This window comes from Gigantopelta aegis, chromosome 14 (genome assembly GCF_016097555.1).
Source record: "Gigantopelta aegis isolate Gae_Host chromosome 14, Gae_host_genome, whole genome shotgun sequence".
In the NCBI taxonomy this organism is placed as follows: domain Eukaryota; kingdom Metazoa; phylum Mollusca; class Gastropoda; order Neomphalida; family Peltospiridae; genus Gigantopelta; species Gigantopelta aegis.
The window spans coordinates 36593691-36618379 of record NC_054712.1 but is presented as its reverse complement, the minus strand read 5'-3'; the positions used below and the strand labels follow the sequence as shown (position 1 = coordinate 36618379).

The window sequence follows — 24689 nt, the reverse complement described above, 5'->3', positions numbered from 1 at the left end:
GTTCATAATTTTTAACATACTATAAAGATTAAACTCGCACGATTCTCAGGGGGGCTGTTACGCCACATGATGTGACAACGGGTACGACCATTACTTCAAAGGGAGTGAGTAGCACATTTAAATTAAATGGGTTTTTTCCACTTAATTTACAACTACTGTAGTAACGTTTGTTTTTGTTTTTTAATTACAAAAACCATACCAAAAATGATTTTTAAAAAATAAAATAAAATAATAAAATATTTGAAGAAAAAAAGTACGAAACATATGTACACACCTTTTTACAAAATAAGATCGTCTGCTTAAAATAGCACAGCAAATGACAGTGTACTTTACTTTCTACGTCCGTTCGGACTATGTAAATAGCGGATTGGACGTGTTGCGATAGATCCCAAATATGTGTTAACGCAAATGGATGAATTAAAACAAAAAAAGTTGTAATCGTCTACCAAAACTGTATTATATCAGACAATGTAGGCATTATTACTAAAAACTACGACACAACAGACTATCAAAAACAAGTGCACCTAATTTGCATATCCAGGTCAGACTTGTTCGTCATGTGTTCGTAATCAATCGGAAAACCAAAACGAAACTTTTTCGATGTTAGTTTTTTTTAAATATACTATTAGCTAAATTTGTAAACATTTTTATGAGTGTTCACGATGAGAGCAACTTTGGGACTCTTTAATGGGAAACCGTTGGGTCGTAACTGGGGAAAAGGTTTGATATTGGATTGGGAATTCACGTTAGGGGAAGGGGGCCGTTCACCGGCCCCTAAATGTATGGTAGATTATACCCATCCGATGGGTACCTAAAGGGGGGTCAGTGGGGCAAAGGAAACGGCCGAAGTGATCGGGTTGACATTACGGAAACCGAAAACGGCCCAAGTGATTCTCATTAAAAAAAAAAAAAAAAAAAAACTGAAAAAATAATTTCCACAATTTCTCCTACGACGGAAATCCGTCTCACGACGGAGTTAACAGCCATGTAATTGAGAAAAAAACCCCGCTATTGCCACTTCGTGGGCTACTCTTTTCGATTAGCAGCGAGGGATTTTTTTTTTATATGCACCATTCCAGACAGGATAGTACATACCACAGCTTTTGTCACACCAGTTGTAGAGCACTGGCTGGAATGAGAAATAGCCTAAAGGGCCTACCGACAGGAACCGATCGCACATCAGGAAAGCGCTGTACCACTGAGCTACGTACCCCCCCCCCCCCCCCCCCGTAACATGTTAACTGTATCAACATTGCAGTTATTATATTAATCACTCTCCTCAAATTGGTTTTCACATTGAGGTCCGTGTGGCTGCTGCCCCAACCCCCTTTCCTACTATCTTCAGACCCCTATACTGAGATTATGGACAAAAAGCTAAAATCCATCCCCAATTTAAATACATGTACATGTACCTAATAGTATATATATATGCATGATGTGGGTGAATGATTTTCGTACAACAAAAATTATATCAAAAACAACAATTTGGACTTTCTAATCCGTTTTATTGACAAATTGTGCACGTTATGCATTCTTGACAGTGGATTCCAGGAGATTTCCCACATAGTGTTTCAAAAACCATTGGGATTCTTACAAAATTTAGATGCAGAGCAAGACATAATATGAAATGGAATCACAAACTTCTAGCAAATAATACTCATTCATATTTAACACCATATCGCTGTCAACAATGCAGATTTAAAGTTTATACTACAAGAAAAGAAAAAAACGGGTAACATGGAACAAATCGGGGAAAAAAATGTTTTAAAAAGAAGCTAAATATTGTGGCATGTTTTATTTACATGGGAATCATAATTGTGGACATAAAACATACAACTAGGATATCATTTAAAAAAACCCAAAAATAAAACCCACTGCTGTTTGAAAATTGATCAGGCTATTTTAGCACATTCTTAAAATATTCAACAAAATAAATATTACTATACTGAATGTGTAAGGCGGTGGTAAAAGAACCTGGTCAGTTAAGAACAAACAAACAGACTGAAAGTGACACTTTTCTCAATATAACAATCTCACAGACTATTTAAATACCGTTAGTATTGTGTTAATCTGCTCAAATTTGATCTAAATATTACTTATTAATTAAAAAAAATAAAACCTGTCATGGATAAAGTCTATGACTTAGGGCTACAGCAATTGGTGTCAGTAAGTTTCCTCTAAGCCTATGTGTAAACATTTACCAAATGTCTGACATCCAATAGCTAATGACTAATAAATCAATGTCCTCTAGTGGTGTGGTTAAACAAAGCCAGCATTCACTTATTTGTTAAGATAAAAAGAGTCCAGCATTTTTACACACATTAGTTCATAATAAATATTGTTACATTAAACAATATGCTTCAAAAATATATTTTAGAAGTGGGGTGAAAAGAAATATTTTAAAGCATAGATAGGAGTATTTTAGCACACAGAATTACAAATCCATGACAAAATAAAGAATTTATGAGATCTAGTTCTGTTGTAATCAAAAGAAATTTTTTTAGCCAGCTGTGCCATTTAAAATGTTAAATTTTTTTTAATACATATTCAATTAAATTCTTATTTGTTGTGGTTTCGCAGTTTAAGTTGGCCTCCCTGCCACCCCACTTTAAATTCCAAAATAACACATATAACTCACGGCCCATAGATAAGTGAAAGGCTTTATACATGCAAATTATGTGGTGCATTTTTTTGGCAATCTTTTTGATGGATCAATCATAAGCAATAGAATAGAATAATTTTTGTAATTATTCTTTAATTTTATAAGAGATCCGATGGCATCACCATATATTTGATTCATGAGTAACGGTTTGCAAACTTCTGGGTATTAAGACAGAATAGGGCATCATATACATGTAATCCACTAATGATTCAGTTGAAATGCAGTATTATTTATAACTACATTGTACTTTTTCCGCTATTTGAAAATCTGATCAATATAAGTATTTATCAACTCTGCTAAATTCAGTTTCTTCTAAAGGGAAATAATTTAGTCATGGGAACAGAATCCCTCATCAGAAAACATTATTTTGCCATTTACAGAAAATTAAAGGTAATTTGGTTGTTTGTTAGACAAAAGGGCATGAGTTTAGTATACTGATCTCAAAATCGATTATCAACAATTAAAAACTGTTGAAAAATCATAAACACAAACTGTTAGTGCAGATACAGTTAATTTAATATCCCATTTTCTTCTCTCAACGTACACCGTTCTTATTTTCCACATAAAAACCTTCGACAATGGTAGAAAGAGACTTAGAAATACATAATACCTGTAGCAAACAAATACACCCGAACACAAAACTCAAGTATGTACAAATCCACGTCTGAACAAAGAAGCTGTTATTAAAAGCACAGAGCAATGGTTTTCTTGAAAACATAAAATACACCAAAGCTCTCCATATACGATGGGGATCTATTGCTACCACTTGGCCGGTGATACGGGTATGGTGTTACTGGGAACACATTTTCAGCATTTGTTTTACTGGAAGCAGACTTTTGCAGTCCATTAATCTCTGATTCAAACCTTTTGGCCCACAGTAACCTCCGGAGTGAATGTCACTCACTTGCTTTTTAGACTAGACTTGTACCTACATGGTTCTTTCATATATAAGAAATAGAAAGCCTTTATTTAGACTTTGGTCGTAAAAATTTTCTTTATTTAGACACAGGTGGGGCTAGAAAACAATCAAACCCCACACCCATCTCGATTAAAAAGGTTATCCCTATTAAGAAATTTACTCTTTAAATCATTCTAAATTGGTGTATGCAATATTATAACCGACTAGTGCAAACACAACCTAATAATACTTCTTTAGTATCTGGGCAACAAATGAAGCAAATAAATCAAAGACCTCAAACTTAATTAAAATTAATCATAATCTATAGTATAATTCTTGGATGTCAGAATGGCCCCTGAGCAACTTTAGAGATTTAAAATATATCTTTCATTTTTGATTTTCAAGGATTTTTTTAACCTCATAGTATTACAAAGATATGATGCATACTGCCAATATTTTATATTATTTTAATAGGGGAAAAAAAAAAGTCCCCTTAATTTTTTTCCCCACAACTTTCCATATCCCAGCTTAAAATTCCAAGATTTTCCATGACATTTGCAAATTCCATCTACTTTCCTATATGTTCATGACCTGTATGAAACCTGAAGCATCACATGCTGGTATGTCATCATTTCATTGAGAGCAGTAACAAGGTTTGAACTGGTGGAAATGGACTGCTAGCATAGAACAGGGCTACAAGATTTGATACAGCGTGGCTAAAGTAACAGCAGTAGTTCCTTCTACAACTTTGACAAGTTCTTATAGAAGCATACAAATAACATCATTACAGGCTTTATGGTTTGGACAGTTAATGGCAATCACTTCTAGGTCAAGTGCTTTTACACGTTTTGGGGAATTTTATGGCTCTAAAAAAATTTTTAAAAGCAAGGACGATTTAAAAAAATATTTTTGCAAGAAATCGTTCAATTTATTAATATAATTTAGGAAAGAAGTTATAGTTAAATTAAGTCTTGATAATATTTCTGAAGTTTTCTTTGTTCCATTTTGTTACTGTAATTTAGTGTGCATTAATGAAGTGTCCAACAATTAAAAATTACTTCTTGTACATCTATTTTTATTAAGTACATATCCACTTCGTAAAAATAGCCAAAACAAGTACTCAACAGCATGTAATATGCATCAACACATGCATACTGAATTGTAAGATGGTCCCAATCTTTATCAACACCAATTTTCATTAGGTCATTAAAAAGATGGATCACAAGCATATACATGCAGAACCATTGATATGCATGGTAAACTTTTATCATCTACCTTGCTGCAAAAGCATGCCCAAGAAAGTGATTTTGCCTCTCATTATTTACATATGGCAAGCTACTTGAGGGACCATTCCAGAATACTGGATGAGTGGGTACATGGACTAGTCTTGTATTAAACATAAAATATCACTATATCAAGAATATAGAGAAACTAATTGGATTGTATACAGAAAATTCGACTTTAACTCTTGGTGTTACTGGTTGGATTCAAAACTTATCTTTTTCTGGATACTTCTACACCCCACCCCCTCCTCAACCCATCCATTTATTTCCAGAAAGGTCCCAACAACTCATCTACAAAATAGTTGTCCTTGCACTCCCACCCACTACCCCCACCCCACCCACTAGTATGTGATTACCTAATCACAAGAAAGCCTGAATGTTCTGATACACCCTAACAATATACCAGACTGGAAAAAAAACAGACTGCAGTTCGATCGTGTGGCTTGAATGACACCAGGCCATGAAGCCATCTTTAAAAACATGCTTGTTTGACGTGCACGACTGAAAAAGTTTAGTTTTAACTGACAAATCTGCTTCTTCTTATTATAAAAAATAATAATATGTTTTTCAGTTTTGCATTTCATTCCATGAAAAACATAAAAATATTTGAGTTAGTTATGAAACCTGAAAAGAATATTTCTGTAAAAAATATATGTAAATGCATGAATACATGACAATGTATACACTAACTGAAAGACACCCCTTTCCCCACCTATACCAGCATCGAAAATCCTTAAACCAAATGACAAATTTACTCGATAGTAAACGATAAAGAATTTTCACAGTGGCCTGGCAAAAGTATTTTAATCTCAGATTAGGTTTCGACCCATTTTGGACAAAAAAAGAAAGAAAAAACGCATAAAACATTCTGACTTGAAAAGGGAAAACAATAAAAGGAAGAGAGAGAAAAAACAGACCAAAATAAAGAAAAAATTGGATTGATGTTGGATTTTTTTTTTCTCCAACAGGTACGGTACACATGTTAGTGACAGCACATCAAGCAAACACGTTTTTAACTTTGGTCTCAAATCCTTTGTGTTTGAATAAGTATCAACGTCCATGGGTGCATATGCTTTAATTCCATTCTTTGCGATCGGATGCCTCAAGTTGGTTACACAAGTTCAGTACAGAAGGTTGGCGTGTTACATGGCTCCACTGTTAGTATGTGGAACCCTCTGGTGGTTGAGTCAGTTTGTAATTTTCTTTACTTGACATACACTGGCGTAAATGCTGTAGAATTGTACAGATTGTGTAACTCCTCTTCCAGCTTCTGAGGACATCAATTTTTTTATTGTCTATCTGTAAAAGAAATTTGTTTTCAATTCAGCAACAAGTTATATAATGAGTACTAGACTTCAGTGTAAAAGGATTGATTTTCAAAACCGGAGACAAGGAAAGAAATATTAATTTTATTTAATGACAACCTAGGACATTTAAAAATAGAATTGTATTTGGTGTCTGATATGGTTATTTCAAAACGTGCTCATGACTGAAAGAAGGAAAGAAATGTTTTATTTAACGACGCACTCAACACATTTTATTTACGGTTATATGGCATCAGGCATATGGTTAAGGACCACGCAGATTTTGATAGGAAACCCGCTGTCGCCACTACATGGGCTACTCTTTCCGATTAGCAGTAAGGGATCTTTTATTTGCACTTCCCGCAGGCAGGATAGCACAAACCATGGCCTTTGTTGAACCAGTTATGGATCACTGGTCGGTGCAAGTGGTTTACACCTACCCATTGAGCCTTACGGAGCACTCAGGGTTTGGAGTTGGTATCTGGATTAAAAATCCCATGTCTCGACTGGGATCCAAACCCAGTACCTACCAGCCTGTAGACCGATGGCCTACCACGACGCCACCGAGGCCGGTATGATAGAAAGAGGGAATATATGGGAGAGGTACAGGGGAATGTATAGAGAGAGAGAGAGAGAGAGAGAGAGAGAGAGAGAGAGAGAGAGAGAGAGAGAGAGAGAGAGAGAGAGAGAGAGAGAGAGAGAGAGAGAGAGAGAGAGAAGAAATACTTTTTAACCTTGCAAAGCATGCAGGAACGTTTAAAATACTTTTTAATCTTGCAAAGCATATGGAATGTTTAAATTATTTTTAAACCTTTCTGAAAACACTTTCACTCTGCAATTTTTAGGACACAAGAGTTTTATGTATTTAAACTTCTGGAAAAATCCCTGCCTACCAGAGTTACATTCTGACCCCACCCCTATACTCCCAACTTGAGGCAATAAACCATTCCAATTCAACATGAACACACCAACTTATGACAATAAACCATTCCAGTTCAACATACCCACCACTGACTTGAGACAATAAACCATTCCAGTTCAACATACCCACCACTGACTTGAGACAATAAACCATTTCAGTTCAACATACCCACCACTGACTTGAGACAATAAACCATTTCAGTTCAACATACCCACCACTGACTTGAGACAATAAACCATTTCAATTCAACATGCCTACCCCTGACTTGAGACAATAAACCATTTCAGTTCAACATACCCACCACTGACTTGAGACAATAAACCATTCCAGTTCAACATGTCCACCACTGACTTGAGACAATAAACCATTCCAGTTCAACATGTCCACCCCTGATTTAAGACAATAAACCATTCCAGTTCAACATGCCCACCCCTGACTTGAGACAATAAACCATTCCAGTTCAACATGTCCGTCCGTCCCAGCTTGAGACAATTCAACATGTCTTGAAAAAAACATCAAAGTAATATGTAGTAATTATGTACCCTCAATTTCTTTTAATAAACCAAGGAACATTTTGTTTTCAAAATCCTCATTAGCGATATTTTTAGTCAATTAAAAATTGATAAGCAACTACTGTTTAATGTTTCAAAATATTGTGTAGCGATCTCTGAAACTTGTGAAGCGAATATTAACACACTTTTGAACAAAACGTTCCCTGTAAACACTAAAATGTGTATATAACATTTATAAATGAAAATAACACAAACCTCCAACTTCAGTATTAACATTTGTGACACCCAATAGCCAATGTTTTTTATTATGATGGGGTGTCATTAAACATTCATTCATTCATTCTTTCTTTCTTTCTTTCTTTCTTTCTTTTATAGGACCTCTTAAATTCTAAAATATTTTTTCAATGTGTAATTTTCTTTCATTTTTTCAGTTAGAATTAGAATCTAATATGCCAAATTTATTAATGAAGAACTGAATAATAAAACAAGTTATAAAATGTACACCAACCTTGCCATTTTCATCTACACCACTCATGTTGATTTTGTGTATGAATTTCACTAAGGGGGGCCGATCGGGGTAATCTTCTCCACATATCACCTGCAGCTGGTATATCCGAGACTCGAATCCAGTCTGAAATACACAGGTGAATAACAAACAATATTACAAACATACATGTAGGTAATATACTGTTATGTAAATACATTAATTACTCACCTGGAAAACATCTGAGTATTGTACAAATTTTATATGCACCTGGTGGTGCATATTAGTTTCTAAATGATGTCATCTTCCCTGGTCTAAGCTGTGTGCATTTGCAGGTCTCATTGAATAATGTTGGAAATAATTGTTACATTTTACATCATTTCATAGTGGGTAATAAATAAAATACCACACTAGTTTTCACTAAATAACACTTAAAATTACGTAACTCGTGAACTTCCCATGGTCAGATACTAACATCGGAAGTTCACTTATTTCGTAAAAATTATATCTTTAGAGTGAAAATGAGTGTAGTATTCTATATGTACCAATTTTAGCAAAGGCATGGATTTATCCAGGGTTTTTTTGCAGCTAGGGCCTGATGTCTGATGAGATTGGGAAAATTAGCGCAATTTAATCATAACAGGGAATTTGTTTAGGCCACTCAATGATGGCAATGCACAGTAATTAATTTAATTAGTTAAGTACTGTGGGTCCCATCTGACAGCTGACCTTGCATGCAAAACAACTGGGCTAGATTTGTAGCAGGGATGGTGTTGAAAGAGGAGAAGTAACTCCTTGAAATAATATTTAAAAAACAAGGTGTTATAGTTATAATGACATCAGTTATTTCTCAGTTTTGTACAAACATTAAACCATCTTTTTGACTCTGTCTTGAACAGAGATATACCCTTGTCTATGGTTTTGTAGTCCAGAGATAGTAATTGTGACACTTTGTTGAAACAAGAGAAAAAAAATCAGCTATGCCCATATATGTGTACCAGGACAGTAAACAACTACTAATTAGCACAATTTAATCATAACTGGGAATTTTGTTTAGACCACTGAATGATGGCAATGCACAGTAATTAATTTAATTAGTTATAGTACTGTGGGTCCAATCTGACAACTAACCTTGCATACATGTATGCCCATATATGTGTACCAGGATAGTATACAACTCCTAATTATCAAAGGGCTTCTTATATTACTTTCCCAAAGACAGGCCAGTATTGTAGTTATTCCATAGCCTTTAATATGTAATAGTTGTGGAATATTGCATTATAAAGCAGGACAAACCCGTAAAAAATGGGATCAGTCTTTAACTCCATCACTCAGTTAAAGTTGTCATTCCACACAGACATATTATGTATTTGCAATTGTAATCGATTACTTTCCATTTTCTTGTAATCGTAATCAGGACATTCTTAAGTAATCGTAATCTATTAGTAATCGTAATAAATTACTTTTGTCAAGTAATCGACTCATTTCTGATATGTATATAGATATAGATATAGATATAGATATATATATATATATATATATATACTCTTCAAAAAAAGTTACGCAAAAATAAAATTTTCCTAATAAATATGGATGTGTGGAAACATTGTGTTCCGAACGCTAAGTATGTTGTGTAATGGGGCGTACCAAATGCATTTTCACCAGCAAAGTTGTTCGGAATTTGATGACCTTGAAGACAGGTGTAAAAAAGTTAACAATCGCAAAACCGCACCTGCGGTCAATTCAGCGATTTGAACGGTCGGCATGGTGTGCACGTGCAAGAGTCACAAGAAGCCCTATAAAAGTGCAGGGTTCAGGACTTAGCTGTACTCAGTTTAAAACTGTCAGCGTAGCTTTCACAATGCCAAGACTGAATGAAGCACAGAGGAACAACGCCGTCGGACAATTGGAAGAAGGCGAATCCCAATCAGAGGTTGCGAGGCTTTTCAATGTGTACCCTAGCACCATTTCAAAATTATGGATCCGCTACCAGGCGCATGGATCAACACGTGACCTTCGCAGATCCGGTAGACCACGTGTCACCACTCCTGCCCAGGATCGCTACATCCGGTTGCGCCACCTACGCCAAAGGACGACCACGGCTACCTCCACTCAATCTGCAATACCGGGACTGCGTAGGATCTCTGACCAGACTGTCCGGAACCGTCTACGAGAGGCAGGATTGCGACCCAGACATCCTGTTAGAGGCGTGATTTTAACCCAGCAGCATCGACAGCTTCGACTACAATGGTGTCAAGCACACAGGGTATGGCCTCAAAGACAATGGAGACACGTGTGGTTCAGCGACGAATCGCGATTCATGCTCCGCAGACAGGAAGGACGGGCACGTGTCTACCGCCGAAAAGGTGAACGTTTTGCACGCAATTGCATACAGGAAGTGGACAGATTTGGTGGAGGAAGTGTGATGATGTGGGCAGCCATCTCTTACAACGCCAGGACAGACGGTGCACATCAGGGGGAACTTGACAGCACAGCGCTATGTGGACGAGATCTTGAGCCCGTACGTCGTCCCCAACATGGCCAACGGCAACACTGTTTTCCAGCAGGACAATGCCCGTCCTCATACAGCGCGCATCACCACAGCCTTCCTAGCAAACAACAACATCAATGTTCTTCCATGGCCCTCCAAATCCCCAGATTTAAACCCAATCGAGCATTTGTGGGATGAACTGGATAGATGTTTGCGACGACGACAACCCCAACCTCAGACACTACAACAGCTGGCTGCCGCTTTGGAGGCCGAGTGGGCTACAATTCCGCAGGATGTCATCCGTCATCTGATTGCTTCGATGGGCAGGAGGTGCCAGGCAGTACTTGACTCTCATGGGGGTCACACTCGTTACTGACTGTACGTGACATCAAACGGGACCTTGGGAACTTGGATGGCTGTTACAACAGCCTCTGTCAATGTTGTTTATCTGTGTCAAATTGCAAGTTTCTGCCATGTTTCTTTCATGTATTAAACGATTTAGAAACATACAATGAAAATCTGACTTTGCGTTACTTTTTTTGAAGAGTATATATATATATATATATGAAGTCCACGGGAATAAACTGTATAAGATTTTTGTCTTAAATACATTTTAGAATACATGTGATCAAATTACTCTCGAGTGCCTAATAAACATAGGGGCTGAATAAGCATAAGGTCTGGAAAATTTTCTAAAATCAATTAAAAGTAGGGTGTGGAATTAGCATGGGTGGGGAAATTTTTAAAAACCCAATAAGAGTAGAGTGCGGAATTAGCATAGAGTCTGGAAATTTAGCTAAAATTGACTAGTAATAAAACAGAATAAAACAGTAGTAAGATCTTGAAAGTATGTATATGTAACTCTGCCTAAGTTTTCTCGCTAATTTCTAATAGAGGCTATATGTAAGCTTTTGATAAATTAAGAATTGTAATAAGTGTTGGGTGCCGAATTAGCATAGGGGATTACATTTTTTTCAGATGTAATTAAACGTAGGGTGCTGAATAAGCGTAGACACCGACATTTTTTCACAAATTTAATAAATGTAGGTGTATGTTTATTTGACACTCGAGAGTACTGAAAAATGATCCCTTTTTCACCAATTTTTTTTAAAAAATAAATAACATTTAAGAGATCAAAATTCTTAATCCTGAATGTTCTACTGGTTTTAGTAATGTGCTATATATACAGAACTTCACATAAACCATTTCCGCTTCTTATTTATTGTAACGGTCAAGTGGTATTTTCTTGCACAAAATAAATGAGTACAATAAACAGGAAGCGAAAACAACATATGGGAAGTTATGTATTTATTACATACCTTGTTTTATTTTTTTACAAAAACAACTTTTAATTTAACATCATAACTACACTTTCTTTAAACTATTAATCAATCCTCCTTTCATGGATGTACTTGACATTAAGAATCATACTCTGCAGCAATCTTGTGTACCAATGTTTCAAATACGATGTGACATAACTTGTAAATCAGACATGAAGTCAGTAATAAAAAGAAGCTAACTTGAGTAAAAAATAAAAAGTGCCAACTCGAGTAAACATAAAAATGGAATTCCCCATTTACAAGTTCCAGTCCATATGTGTGATACAAGATAAATTTATCACATGGTTTAAAATGTCTTTATCACTATAGTAAGACTGAATAGGTATGTAATAAAGACAACTGCTTACTCTGGGTGGCCCAATGATCATGGCGTTCCAGTAGGTCATGGTAATGTCTTCATCACTCTCCAAGCCCCAACTGATTGTCCCATCGCCATAGCCTTTCTGTCCCGATTCCAGCTCATCTAACAGCTTGAAATTCCGCGGCACTAAAACTGAAACACAACAATAAATGTATATAAATGTAAATATACAGACATTCAGTACTTGACTGCAAATAAGCCCATATTTGGGAATACACCCTCCTATATTTTATTGTATTGGCAATGTTTACTGGTGAAAAAGGACATATAAACAGGGTTCGAAACTCGCCAAAAAATATGGTGGCCCAAAAATAATAATACATATTGGCAAATTATTGTAAGCGAACCACAAATATGATTTTAATATGAAATACAAATATTAACAGTGGCTCATGTGTTACTAGTATAGCTCTAAAAAAGATATTATTATTTGGGCAATTAAGTTATTAACGCCATGATTTTGTAATATTTAAGTCACCCAAACAGGACATTGGTCGCATTTGGGCCACAGGCCCTTTCAAGCCCTGAATAAATGTACATGTCTATCATTGTATTTGTCAAAACTGCAAGAAAGATTGTTTTTTCATTGTATTTGTCAAAACTGCAAGAAAGATTGTTTTTTTAATAAAAGGAATGAAAAATAAAATTTCACCAAAGAATAAACCTCACCCACGGTGCCACCTCCTGCACATTAAAAAGGAATTCTACGGAACTGAATGTGTTGCCTACCAGGCATCTTGAAATAAGTCGAGAATGGTCGTTCAGCTTACCAACGTCAAGAAAGTCCAGAACGGTACTTTGTTCTCTATATATATTTTTTCACAAACGCCACCAAAATATTTAAAACTTGTGTACTGTTTAAATATACATACATGTACTTTGATTACACTGGGTATGCTAGATATCACATGATAAAGGTCTATATCATGGTTTTTTGACTCAAGGTGAGACAATAAAAAGTATAAAGTAATTCACAAGCTGAAACTGCAAATTACAGCGCATGGTTACATCATTACATGTAAATTAACTAATTAAAGTTTAAACTTATAACGTTCATGTACAAACATGTATGTCATTGCAGCAGTACACTGTCTTATCATGAATGTTACTTAAAATTTTAGCAGTAAGTTGATTAAAATTGTAAGGAAAAGTGTATGCATGTTACATAAACATTCTACTGTACATAGGGAATTGGTTGAAATTGTATCGTCAACTATGGGTTTAACCAGCTAGTGTCAACTGATTAACTTATTATATAATCGATTAGAATTATGTATACATGTAAGATGTATTGAATTATAAGAACCATGCACATATTGTTGTGTTCTCCTGGATAGTCTACCAATTTTAATTTTACCTTTAATAACAATTTATTTTTATTAAAAATAATTGAATGTACAGTTCAAAATGCTTTGTCATATTCCGCATTTATTTGGCAACGTTCTGAATTATAACCTGTTTCAAGCATAATATTCCGTTATCATATATTACTACTTCTGGTAATCAAATTTAATCAAAACAATTGAATATTTTCATTAAAAACAATAATATTAAGTAAGCTATAATAATAATTAATATGTCGTTACATATATGTTAAAATGAAAGGAAGTAAATTTTTTTTTTTCTGGCAGTACTAAAATAAATCTGGCCAAGAATTAAACAACACTAGACCGGTCATTGCAAATGGCGTGACATGTATTGATGTACAGTCAGCACAAATTAAAAACAACGGACAATCAATGGGATATGGGTTACTCATGAAGGCCACCGTTAGAATTATGATTTCCTAAATATTGAATTAAAATGTTATTTTAGAAATGTAAAAAGGCAGGGCTTCTCCCAGACCCCCTGTAAAAACTAAATTCTCAAGTGATATATCCAAATATTTCTTTCTGGCAGAAACCGTAGTGTTTTCCCTAGCCTGTTTTAGCATGGTGCCTCAATCAGCGCCATGCTGCCCTGAGATTAAACAAGCCTTTTTCAATAATTAATTCTAAAATTGCCTTTATAAAACACCCAAAAAGGTATTATTAATTAATAAAATATGCCTTTTATATCTTTTGCCATTCATTTATTAAAGGAAGCACATAACTTACATTAATGTTTATTTTAATTAATTTTGTTTGTATTTTTAACGAAAAATAAGTGCCCTGAAAATACCCCAAAAGTGTTTGGTCTACCATGCCTTGCCTAATTTCTAGGGAAATCACTAAACCTTGAAAGGGTAAATAGTACTCGCTACTCATGCTTTTAATATGTAAAAATATCAACCCCCATCTAATTAATCACGGTATTTGTCTTGGTAGAGCTTTTGATAAATAGGGATTAACATCAACTCAGCTGATATTTTCCTTATTAAAAACACTGACGATGTATCGGATACTATCCATTACTTTTTTATTTACCACTGACATGTATCGGATACTATCCACTACTCTTTTTTTTATTGACCATAATCACACCCATGAAGCATTACCAAGTACGTGCGACTTGGGTGTACATAAGTGTTCAATCTGATACACCTACCCAATAAGCCTAACAGTACAGAGCAAGCTCTGGCACTCTCTAAATACGCCAATTTTGAAAATAACTAGCAAATTCTATTTTAATCTGGCAAAATTATTTCATGTAATAATTGATATTTTATTGGACAATAACTGTTTTTCCTGCTATTTTCGAAGTTTAAAAGATAATGTGGTGAAATGTTTTGCTTACCTAGAGCTAGCTCTGCAGTACATGTAAATTATGTAAAACTTGGTGCAATGGACTAATCTATTAGTAGTAGTATTAGTACTAGGATCAATACTCGTCAGTGGGCCCATTGGGCTATTTCTTATTCCAGTGCACCGTGACTAGTATATATCAAAGGCTGTGGTATGTGTTATCCTGTCTTTAGGATGGTGCATATAAAAGATTCCTTGCTACTTTAGAACTGAAAAATGTAGTGGGATTCCTCCATAAGATTATTTGTCAAAATTACCTAATTTTTGACATCCAACATCCGATGATTAATAAATCAATGTGCTCTAGTGGTGTCGTTAAACAAAAACTAAAATTTAGACTGATACACTGATGATGTAATGTCAGATAAAACATAAAAAATGTACGAGTTCTTACAACTTCGTAGCTCAACTGAGTATGCCCTTTATGTTAAAGGTAATAGCAGGTCGAGTAATGAGGCCAACTATCCAGTAATTAGCAATTAGACATTGAACTTAATTTTTCTTGTTAATTTCCTTAAGAAACACCCCAAAAATGCTCCCTTTTCTCTCTTTATTTTAATTTCTTTATGATGACAAATGCCTTAGTTTGCTAAATTGCCATAGGTCATGGGCTTTACCACTGGGCCTTGATCTTAGCACTACAATCACCTTAAGTGCGCATGGTAGATATGTACTTAAGGTGATCGTAGCGCTAAGACTGCTTCATAAAACGGGGCCCTAGTTACAAATTATTGCCATTGGTTAAGAATAAGATATAATTTTTGGTTTTCATATTTATAGCAAAGTTGCAATAGGTGAGAAATAATGCCTATGGCCAAAACACTTCAAACATTTTGTGATTAACAAATTCTTAAGTTCAAAACCTATAATTTAAACAAATATTTTTTTTAAATGACAAACTAGCACAAAATGAAAATGGACATGAGGAAAGGGAGAATCTGACCCAGAAGGGATGCAGTCGATTCGTCCACTGGACAATTCGTCCACTGGACAATTCGTCCACTGAAAATTCGTTCATTGAGGAACTCGAGACGATTCATCCAATACACAAAATCAGTTCCGGACGATTCGTCCACTGGGTTTTTATTTCCCCAGCCTAAATAATGTGTACTACATGTACGTGGGGGCTAAATAAATTATTAGATATATTTTACCCCGTATTTTTTTTTTGCTGTGTCATAAATTTACAAAGGTGAAAATAAATGGTATTGCATTAGATTACGCTTGGTAGGTTTTTGTAACAATGCTCTGCAGACATAATTATTTGGTGTTTCTATTTATTCGGTTATTATTTGTTTCTATAATGTACGCCTTTCACGCTACATGTCGTAGGATGTTTTTAGTACAATATGCCCAGTAAAGATAATCTTTAGCCCTTCCCTTTCAACTTGTTTGGTTTCTATTTGCTTTACCAATTAAGTGTACAGGTGTACTCTATTGTGATATCGTGAAGTAATTAGCAATGCAGGCTCATTACTGCTTACGCTTGTTTCACCAAGTTGGATCCAGTAGCGTCTAAAACACACCTTATTTCAAAGCGGCACCGCTAACTACCTGTATGGACGGAATGAATAAATGAATGAATGTTTAACGACACCCCAGCACGAAAAATACATCGGCTATTGGGTGTCAAACTATGGCAATGCAAACAAATAAGGTGATGATCAACATCAATATAAAAATTCAAGATTTAAATAAAAACACTGGAAAGAATTGTGCAAAAATACAAATATCAAAGATAGATACTGACTTTTACTCAAAATTTCAATGTGTGCTGTATTGGCCATTCTCAAAGAGAATGTTACACCCCTGCACCACAGTGAGGTTACAGCACGCTCAGGGGTGTATGGACGGAGGGGCAATGCAAACAAATAAGGTGATGATCAACATCAATATAAAAATTCAAGATTTAAATAAAAACACTGGAAAGAATTGTGCAAAAATACAAATATCAAAGATAGATACTGACTTTTACTCAAAATTTCAATGTGTGCTGTATTGGCCATTCTCAAAGAGAATGTTACACCCCTGCACCACAGTGAGGTTACAGCACGCTCAGGGGTGTATGGACGGAGGGGTAATAATGTCTTCCGACGCGGAGGCTTGCATTACCTATTTACCACATCGTGTACGAGCGAGTGGACGAATCGTCCGTGGACGAATCATCCGCATGATAATGAATACAAACAGTTAATAAAAACTGGATAATAATGTTGAATTCTAACTCTATTTTACTTTTTTGGTTATAGTATACCACAAAATAATGTTAAGAAACGATTACAATGTCAAAGAAATAACTATTAATATGTTTGAACAAAATGCAGTCGAGTGGACAAATTGTCCGAGGTGAGTGGACGAATCGTCCAGTGGACGAATTGTCCAGTGGACGAACCGTCTGGAAAGCACCCAGAAATAGGGGAGTAAACTAGTACAAGGTGAAATGGCTTAGGGACAAAATATCAAGCAGTCATATTTCTATTGCTTTTTTTAAAATGGACATTTCGATCTTTTTTATGTGATCGTTTGCCTTACATGTTCAGGGCCATTTCATCCTACAGCTTTTTTGACCACATACCATCAATAATAGGTAATAATTTGCGGGAAATAATTTTGTAATAATTTTCCTTATAAAATATTGGCAGACAATCTATTTTATTGAGGATTAGTTATATTATGTAATCATGATAAAAATAACACACTTTATTAAAGTACGGAAACTTCGTTATGTAAGAATACTTTAATCTGTGATCTTGAAAATCTTTGTCATGTTTGTCAGTGTTTGTGTCAAACGATATTGATTCATTATAGAAAAGAAAGTACTGATTACAGATAACCATTAAAAAAAATCAATACTTTTTTTTTTTTTAAATAGATGAAAATATTGCCTGTTGCAACAAAATGTGATTAGCTGTAGCTATTTCAATATTGCGGAAATAATTCATTAAAAAAAAAAGAGTGAGAGTCATTTATACAAACCATTATTAGTAGCCATTTTCTAGTTCTATGGTGGTAGTAAACTGGTGTACGGATTATATTGCGCCGTACAATATCGGGCACCTGCTTAGACTGGAACTAGAAATTTCTAGACGACTGGCATCTTTGTCCATTTGTAAACTACGACACATTGCAATAGCGTAACTATGAAACATTGCAAGTTTAGTGTGGATACGTCACACATAACGATGTTTCGCGGGTTAGAGTGTAATTTTCGAATATAAGGGATTTGTTAAACTTGTTATGGTATACTTCCTTTTTTTTAATTTACTGTTTACATCCTTCTATTCATTACTTATATTTTGAAACAGACAGGTTATTTTAGCTAAAGCGAATCGATTAAGTGAATTTAATATTCATACAGTCAGTTTTAAGCAGGCTTTAATGTGTTGTCGACAATAACGTATTTTCGATGTTGGTTATTATTACATGTACACTGGTGGCACCTAAGCATTTGTGTTATATTTTAAAGTTAAAATCTTTCTTTAAAAATATTTGTTTCACCGCCACAGTACAATGGAACAATAAACGTGTTACAGCTGAAAGTTATTTTAATTTTAATGTTTTTTAAACTCAAGTAATGAGCGCATTTTAGTGGGGACTCTCCCCCCCCCCCCCCCCCCCCCCCCCCCCCCCCCCCCCCCCCCTGTATTTACTGGATTGCATGACGGCACATAAGTCTGTGAGCAAACATTAAAACAATCTCTTTTGTTGCTAATGTTTACATAAACAGCAACAAATAATGGATCCGACTTTTTGTAAGTTCTAAACAACAAACACTTCCTGTTATAATCTGTTTCAGAAAAATTTAGATTATGCAAATGAAGGAAAAAAAAGAAATGTTTTATTTAACGACGCACTCAGCACATTTTAGTTACGGTTATATGGCGTCAGACATATGGTTAAGGACCACACAGATATTGAGAGAGGAAACCTGCTGTCGCCATTTCATGGGCTACTCTTTTTCGATTAGCAGCAAGTAATCTTTTATATGCACCATCCCACAGACAGGGTAGTACATACCACGGCTTTTGATATACCAGTTGTGGTGCACTGGCTGGAACGAGAAATAGTCCAATGGGCCCACCGACGGGGATCAATCCCAAACCGACCGCACATCGAGCAAGCGCTGTACCACTGGGCTACGCCCCGTCTCTTATGCAAATGAGATAAATATAAATGGTGTTCCATGCTCCTTAATTTGGACAACACAAAATGACAATATAAAAAAAAGCCAATGATCATTTTCAACAAAAGTTGTTTGTTATTACCGTAACTGTGTAAATGAGCACAAATAATGTTCGTTAGACATACAGGACAATCAATGATAATTTTGAAACAGACTGTAGCTAAAAATAGGCCATGCTGTAAGTGTAAGCTTCAAAGTCTGTGTGCAGCCATTTTGCGTTGTGTCACTCGGAAGGAAATTCAAAGTATGCATGGATGTTTACGTTGACAGATAAAATAAAACATTCATTTCATTTATGGATTCATAAAGTACAATTAGGGGGAGGACTTTCCTTTCGCACTGTCACTAACCCTAACCATAACTATTTATTGTAAGTATTTATAATGTTCTTAAATACGTGACAGTGCCAAAGGAAAGTCCTACCCAATAAGGTATGTATTGAAGCTTCTATGTAAACTTGTGTAAGTTGATATACAAGGTTGATTATTACAGCGTTGACAGACACGTGTTAACAGGTGATACAAAAACATGTTGATCGAGGCTGGCAAAAGTATACTTTTAGTGTTAATTCAGAGGGGTTTTTTTTCCAATCAATTTGTTATCTACTAGTTTTATACATATATTTACAATCAAGATGTGTTGTTTTAACAACGGTTTTATGAATTAAATTAACGTTGTTTGTTTGTTTACAAAGTTAACATACCCCAACATTTGTTTCTAGACGTAATGTAACATAATTAATGTGCGCAGACTAAGGTGACATGAGTGTGCATGTTTTCATATTGATAATCAGTGTTTATAGATCAATTATAATAGTTTTAGATTCTCATACTGGGGTACAAGTTAAATCAACATAATGAACATAGTGTTGTAAAATACATGAAGTTATTGAATGGGCGATAACCAGACCTGGATTCTAGTCTGAAGGGATGTAGAAAGTGTGGTTCTTTCTACATCTGAATATTGTTATATACCCTATATGTAGGCTGAGCCTATAGCCTTAAATAGCTGGTATTCAAAACTTGTGGCACCATGATTCAACCATTTCTCAACCGAAATAGTGCAACAAATGGACACAAACCAAAAATGTATAACCTACCATACTCACTAAATCCTGATTGAAGTACTTGCATCATTATTAACAAAATAAATCTTCCAACGACAAGATAAAAAAAAAATTGCCCGCCATTTTAAATTTGCTAAATAGAGGGAAGCAACTTGCCCTGCACAATGAGAAAAGTATTGACTTAATGTGTGCCCTGCACTACCGGATTCAAGTCAACTAGAACAGAAAGGATATTTAAAAAAACTTTTTTTTATAAGCATTCAAAAATGCCAATCTAAAATGGGTGTGTATCCATGGATAAAAAAAAAATGTGAAGTATAAGATCCATCTAATTTTATATATTTTTTTATCCCCATTGGAGTGTATGTTTTCTTTGGATCCATGACGTTTTGCCCCCAGTCATTGTTGTAAACACTGATATTTAACCATTTGGTACCGGGACTTTCCATATTTATGCTCCAGGCTTAAATACAGAAAATATTATCTCGGATAAGATAAAATTTTATGTGAAATTAGGCCCATGTTTGAAATTAAAATATTTAATTTTAAATATAAAATAAGAAAGGAAAGAATTGTAAGTTGGGGATAGCGACAGAGAACATATAATTCAGTAACAACCTTAATCAATATCATACTCATAGGTGTCAGAAGATGCCATCAAAAAAAAAGAAAAAAAAGAAGTTTTATTTAACGACGCACTCGACACATTTTATTTACAGTTATATGGCGTCAGACATATGGTTAAGGACCACACAGATTTGGAGAGGAAACTCGCTGTCGCCACTACATGGGCTACTCTTTCTGATAAGCAGCAAGGGATCTTTTATTTGCGCTTCCCACAGGCAGGATAGCACAAAGCATGGCATGGCCTTTGTTGAACCAGTTATGGATCACTGGTCGGTGCAAGTGGTTTACACCTACCCATTGAGCCTTGCGGAGCACTCACTCAGGGTTTGGAGTCTGTATCTGGATTAAAAATCCCATGCCTCGACTTGGATCCGAGCCCAATACCTACCAGCCTGTAGACTGATGGCCTAACCACGACGCCACCGAGGCCGGTAAGATGCCATCAAGTGAGGGGAGGGGGCAGTTATTAAAAATAATATAGATTCTGTCCCCTCCCCTTGGTTAATGGCATCTGTCACCTATGCTATTGACTTCAGTACTTATAAAGGGAGTATTCTGACTTTTCAGCCCTAGAACAGTTACTGAGTTAGCATATATCTTCCATTTGTTCACCCAACAAAGTAAAGACACATCCTGCTTTTTTTAGTCTCCTTCTGGTCCAACCTGAGGGGACTATAGGTTTCATCTCAGTCCGTCTGTCTGTCCCACATACATTTTCCTGATGTTTTTTCAGAAGGCTTTGAGATATTGAGCTGAAGTTATGTGTATAGTTTCATCATGTACTGTTACAGATCAAGTTTGACTTTTATGATGATTTACCCATATTTGACAGTTATCACCCTTGAACTTAGGAGATGTGAAAATTTGTTTTCCAGATTTTTGCAATGCCTGGAGATATCAAAATGGAAGTTTGTTTGTTTGAAACGGTAAACAGGTATATCTGTTTACCTGTAGATTATGGATAGGTAACCATTTAATTACATTATACATATCTAATTTATGTAGTGCTATAATACAATATTTTGATATTTCACAGGCTAAAATGGTAGCATGATAATTGATATCAACATTTAAAACTTTATTTTTACTGTTTGTTTTAATTTTTTTAAGGTCATACACATGATGGGTAAATGACAAGTCTTACATCCACCTTGCGAGTTTCTGCTTCGTCATATGTGCTGGTACTGACAGATTTTATTAATTATGAATAGCCCTTAATTACCAAAACATGATTGAATTACAGATGTGTACTGTGATACTGTCACATCTGTATCGGTATTTATATTTATACATACAATGATTTGTGGTCATACAATGGAAAAAAACTTTGATGATTTAAACGAAAGTGTTTCAAAGATACTCAACATTTGCCATGCTGAAGAATATCGAGTGCTCCAAAACGTTTATCATATTTGTTGCCACTGCCTGTCCCAGATCCAGACAAACCGACAGTCTCCAAGTTCAACAACAAATAATTCTGTGTTCGTGACGAATAATACACACATAGACATCAAGTATTCCGAGAGAGATATTGACGAACTGTTCAGTAACATTAAGAAGTTGGACAGGCTGCTATGGTTTGTATTCACTCGAAGATACGGCTGGTTAGACCAAAACAACAAAGACTGTGTCAAAGATTTGACTTGCATTCCGGTGTCGCCACAAGGACAGAAAACAGGATTCAACAATCTGCTGGATATCTTTATTAAATGGTACTTTTTTTAAAATTAATTTCAGTTACCATTATTTTTTATTACTAAAAAGCCCTTCACGGATTCACTAATTAATATGGGTATTTTGTTATACAATCATATGATGTAACGGTATGCATGTCAGTATTACAGGGCACAATTAAAAAAGACAATTTAGCAGACAGAATTTAGCACGATTCCATGCATAGACTGCGAATCTCAGATTTTGGGTCTGAAGCGTAAAATTATGAGATGGAATCTGAAAATATCTATATTATTATTTATATTATGATTCTGGCAGAATCCCCACATTCAAATGCCTGATTAGGTAACCAAAAGTTGGTACATATAAAAAAAATTCTTACCTAGGTTTAAGTAGCCATTTGTTTGGGTTACAGAAATTATATTTGTGTAACCAGTGAGTTGCCGTTAATCCTAACACCCTGTGTTATACAATGGTTCTATATTACATTGTCATTCAAAATGTATTTTAAATTAACTTCTTTTCTTTTTTTAAAGAGATTATATTTTGTTACTGACATGATACACACCAAGCATAAAAAACCCACCTGTTTTCAATATTTAATTTTACAACATAGCAGTTCACCATGTAACCATTTAGCAGTTCACATGATTAAAAGTTGCATAACCAACAGGCAAACAACAAGAGTTCATATGAAATATTGTGCCCTGCTGTCATATATTTGTAATGTTATGTGTCTATGTATCATGATTATTTTACATTTTGTTTAAAAATTGACGTCTTTTTTTAATAGGTTTCTGCTTTTAAGACCCACACCTGCCGTTATAGATGGCTATGTCAAGCTGATTACAAATGGTAATTATCCAACGTTGGCAATTGACAAGAGGCAGGCAGCAAATGTTGCTCAACACGTACAATATGCTTTTTAATAATCAGCTTCTGTTGTCCATTTTATTTTTGACAGTACTCTAGAAATATTGAGAATGTTTAATTTATTAGAGGTAATAACAGTCGCCATTTTCGCCAATTGCGAATTTTGAAAACAATTGGCGAATTATATTTTAAGTTGATGAAATAATTTTACTACATTTTATTTAAAAATAACTTTGTTTTTTTTTGCCATTTTTGAAGTTCAATAGATAATTTGGCGAAACTTTGTATTAACCCAAAGCCAGCCCTGTGTTTGTCTCAAGCCTTCCACATTGCTGTTAAAAAACCCACAAGTCTAAATTTGAGATACAAGAATTCTAGAGCTTCTCAACTACTAGCGTTTTTTTTTTTTTTTTTTTTTTGCTTCCATCTTTGAATCTGAAAAGCAAAGATTGCTTTCCACACTACAGAATGAATTTAAAGCCTTGATTATCAAATACCTGCACGATTTTTGTTGACATTGATGTCTTTTGCATTAATTATTTTTATTAATAATTAATGAAATGAATGTTTACAACAACCCAGCATGAATACTATATTCTATTTGGCTATTGGGTGTTAAACAAATATATGAAATGTTTTTGTTTTTTAAAGTAACTTATTAAATAGTGGTAATAATATAACAGATGGTAAAGGCATGTTGTAATAAGTTAAACAGTCAGTAAATGTACATGTACTTTATAGAGTTGTGCAAAATCTTGAACATAAATAACAAATAAAACTGCTTGAAAAAAACATTGTCAGCAGTCGTTTTTTCCTTTAAAGTCAAGTACACAGCAGTTAAAAATGATGGCATGCTGCCTTATTTAAAGTTGCATTTACTACTATTTAATAAATTTCCACTTGATTTTCAGCATCGGCATTGCCTGTTGTGAGAAACCGAAGTGTTGTCCACATTTTGTCCTGGCTACAGTCTCACCACCATGAGCTCATCCAACCCAGTACTTTCCAGTCTGTCAAGGTCAGGTTCTATTACTTTGTTATAATATTTTTTATGTTGTAATATTTCTGCAAACTGTCCTGCACTCAGGGCTTGAAATATTAGCCTGCAAAAAGTAAAAACCCAGAGTCCACTTTTTAAACCTAGCAGGTGTAATAAAGTGTCACCTGCTAAAACCTCCAAAAATTTAGGCTCATTTAAAATTAAAAAAATATATCAAAGAATAGGTCCAGCGATGGAATTTGATCCTTGGAACCAAGTACCTTAAGTGTGTTCTCTACCGACTAAT

The 24689-nt window shown here is 35.0% G+C and overlaps 2 protein-coding genes across 2 annotated transcripts in view; one reads left to right on the top strand and one right to left on the bottom strand.

The window, feature by feature from the left end:
- Window positions 1-1484: 1484 nt before the first annotated feature.
- Window positions 1485-18043, bottom strand: LOC121388517 (ubiquitin-conjugating enzyme E2 variant 2-like). Its single transcript, XM_041519880.1, has 4 exons — window positions 17957-18043; window positions 12244-12389; window positions 8090-8212; window positions 1485-6142 (listed from the first exon to the last, which is right to left on the bottom strand). Exons 1-4 carry the CDS (start codon window positions 17970-17972, stop codon window positions 6002-6004), a joined length of 426 nt encoding a protein of 141 aa, XP_041375814.1. The 5' UTR covers window positions 17973-18043; the 3' UTR covers window positions 1485-6001.
- An 87-nt stretch (window positions 18044-18130) lies between these two features.
- Window positions 18131-24689, top strand: part of LOC121389219 — a 44981-nt gene continuing 38422 nt past the window's right edge. The window contains 4 exon segments of the mRNA XM_041520821.1: window positions 18131-18220; window positions 21967-22568; window positions 23324-23385; window positions 24315-24421. Of these exon segments, the coding sequence (XP_041376755.1) occupies window positions 22153-22568; window positions 23324-23385; window positions 24315-24421 (585 nt within the window). The 5' untranslated portion in view covers window positions 18131-18220; window positions 21967-22152.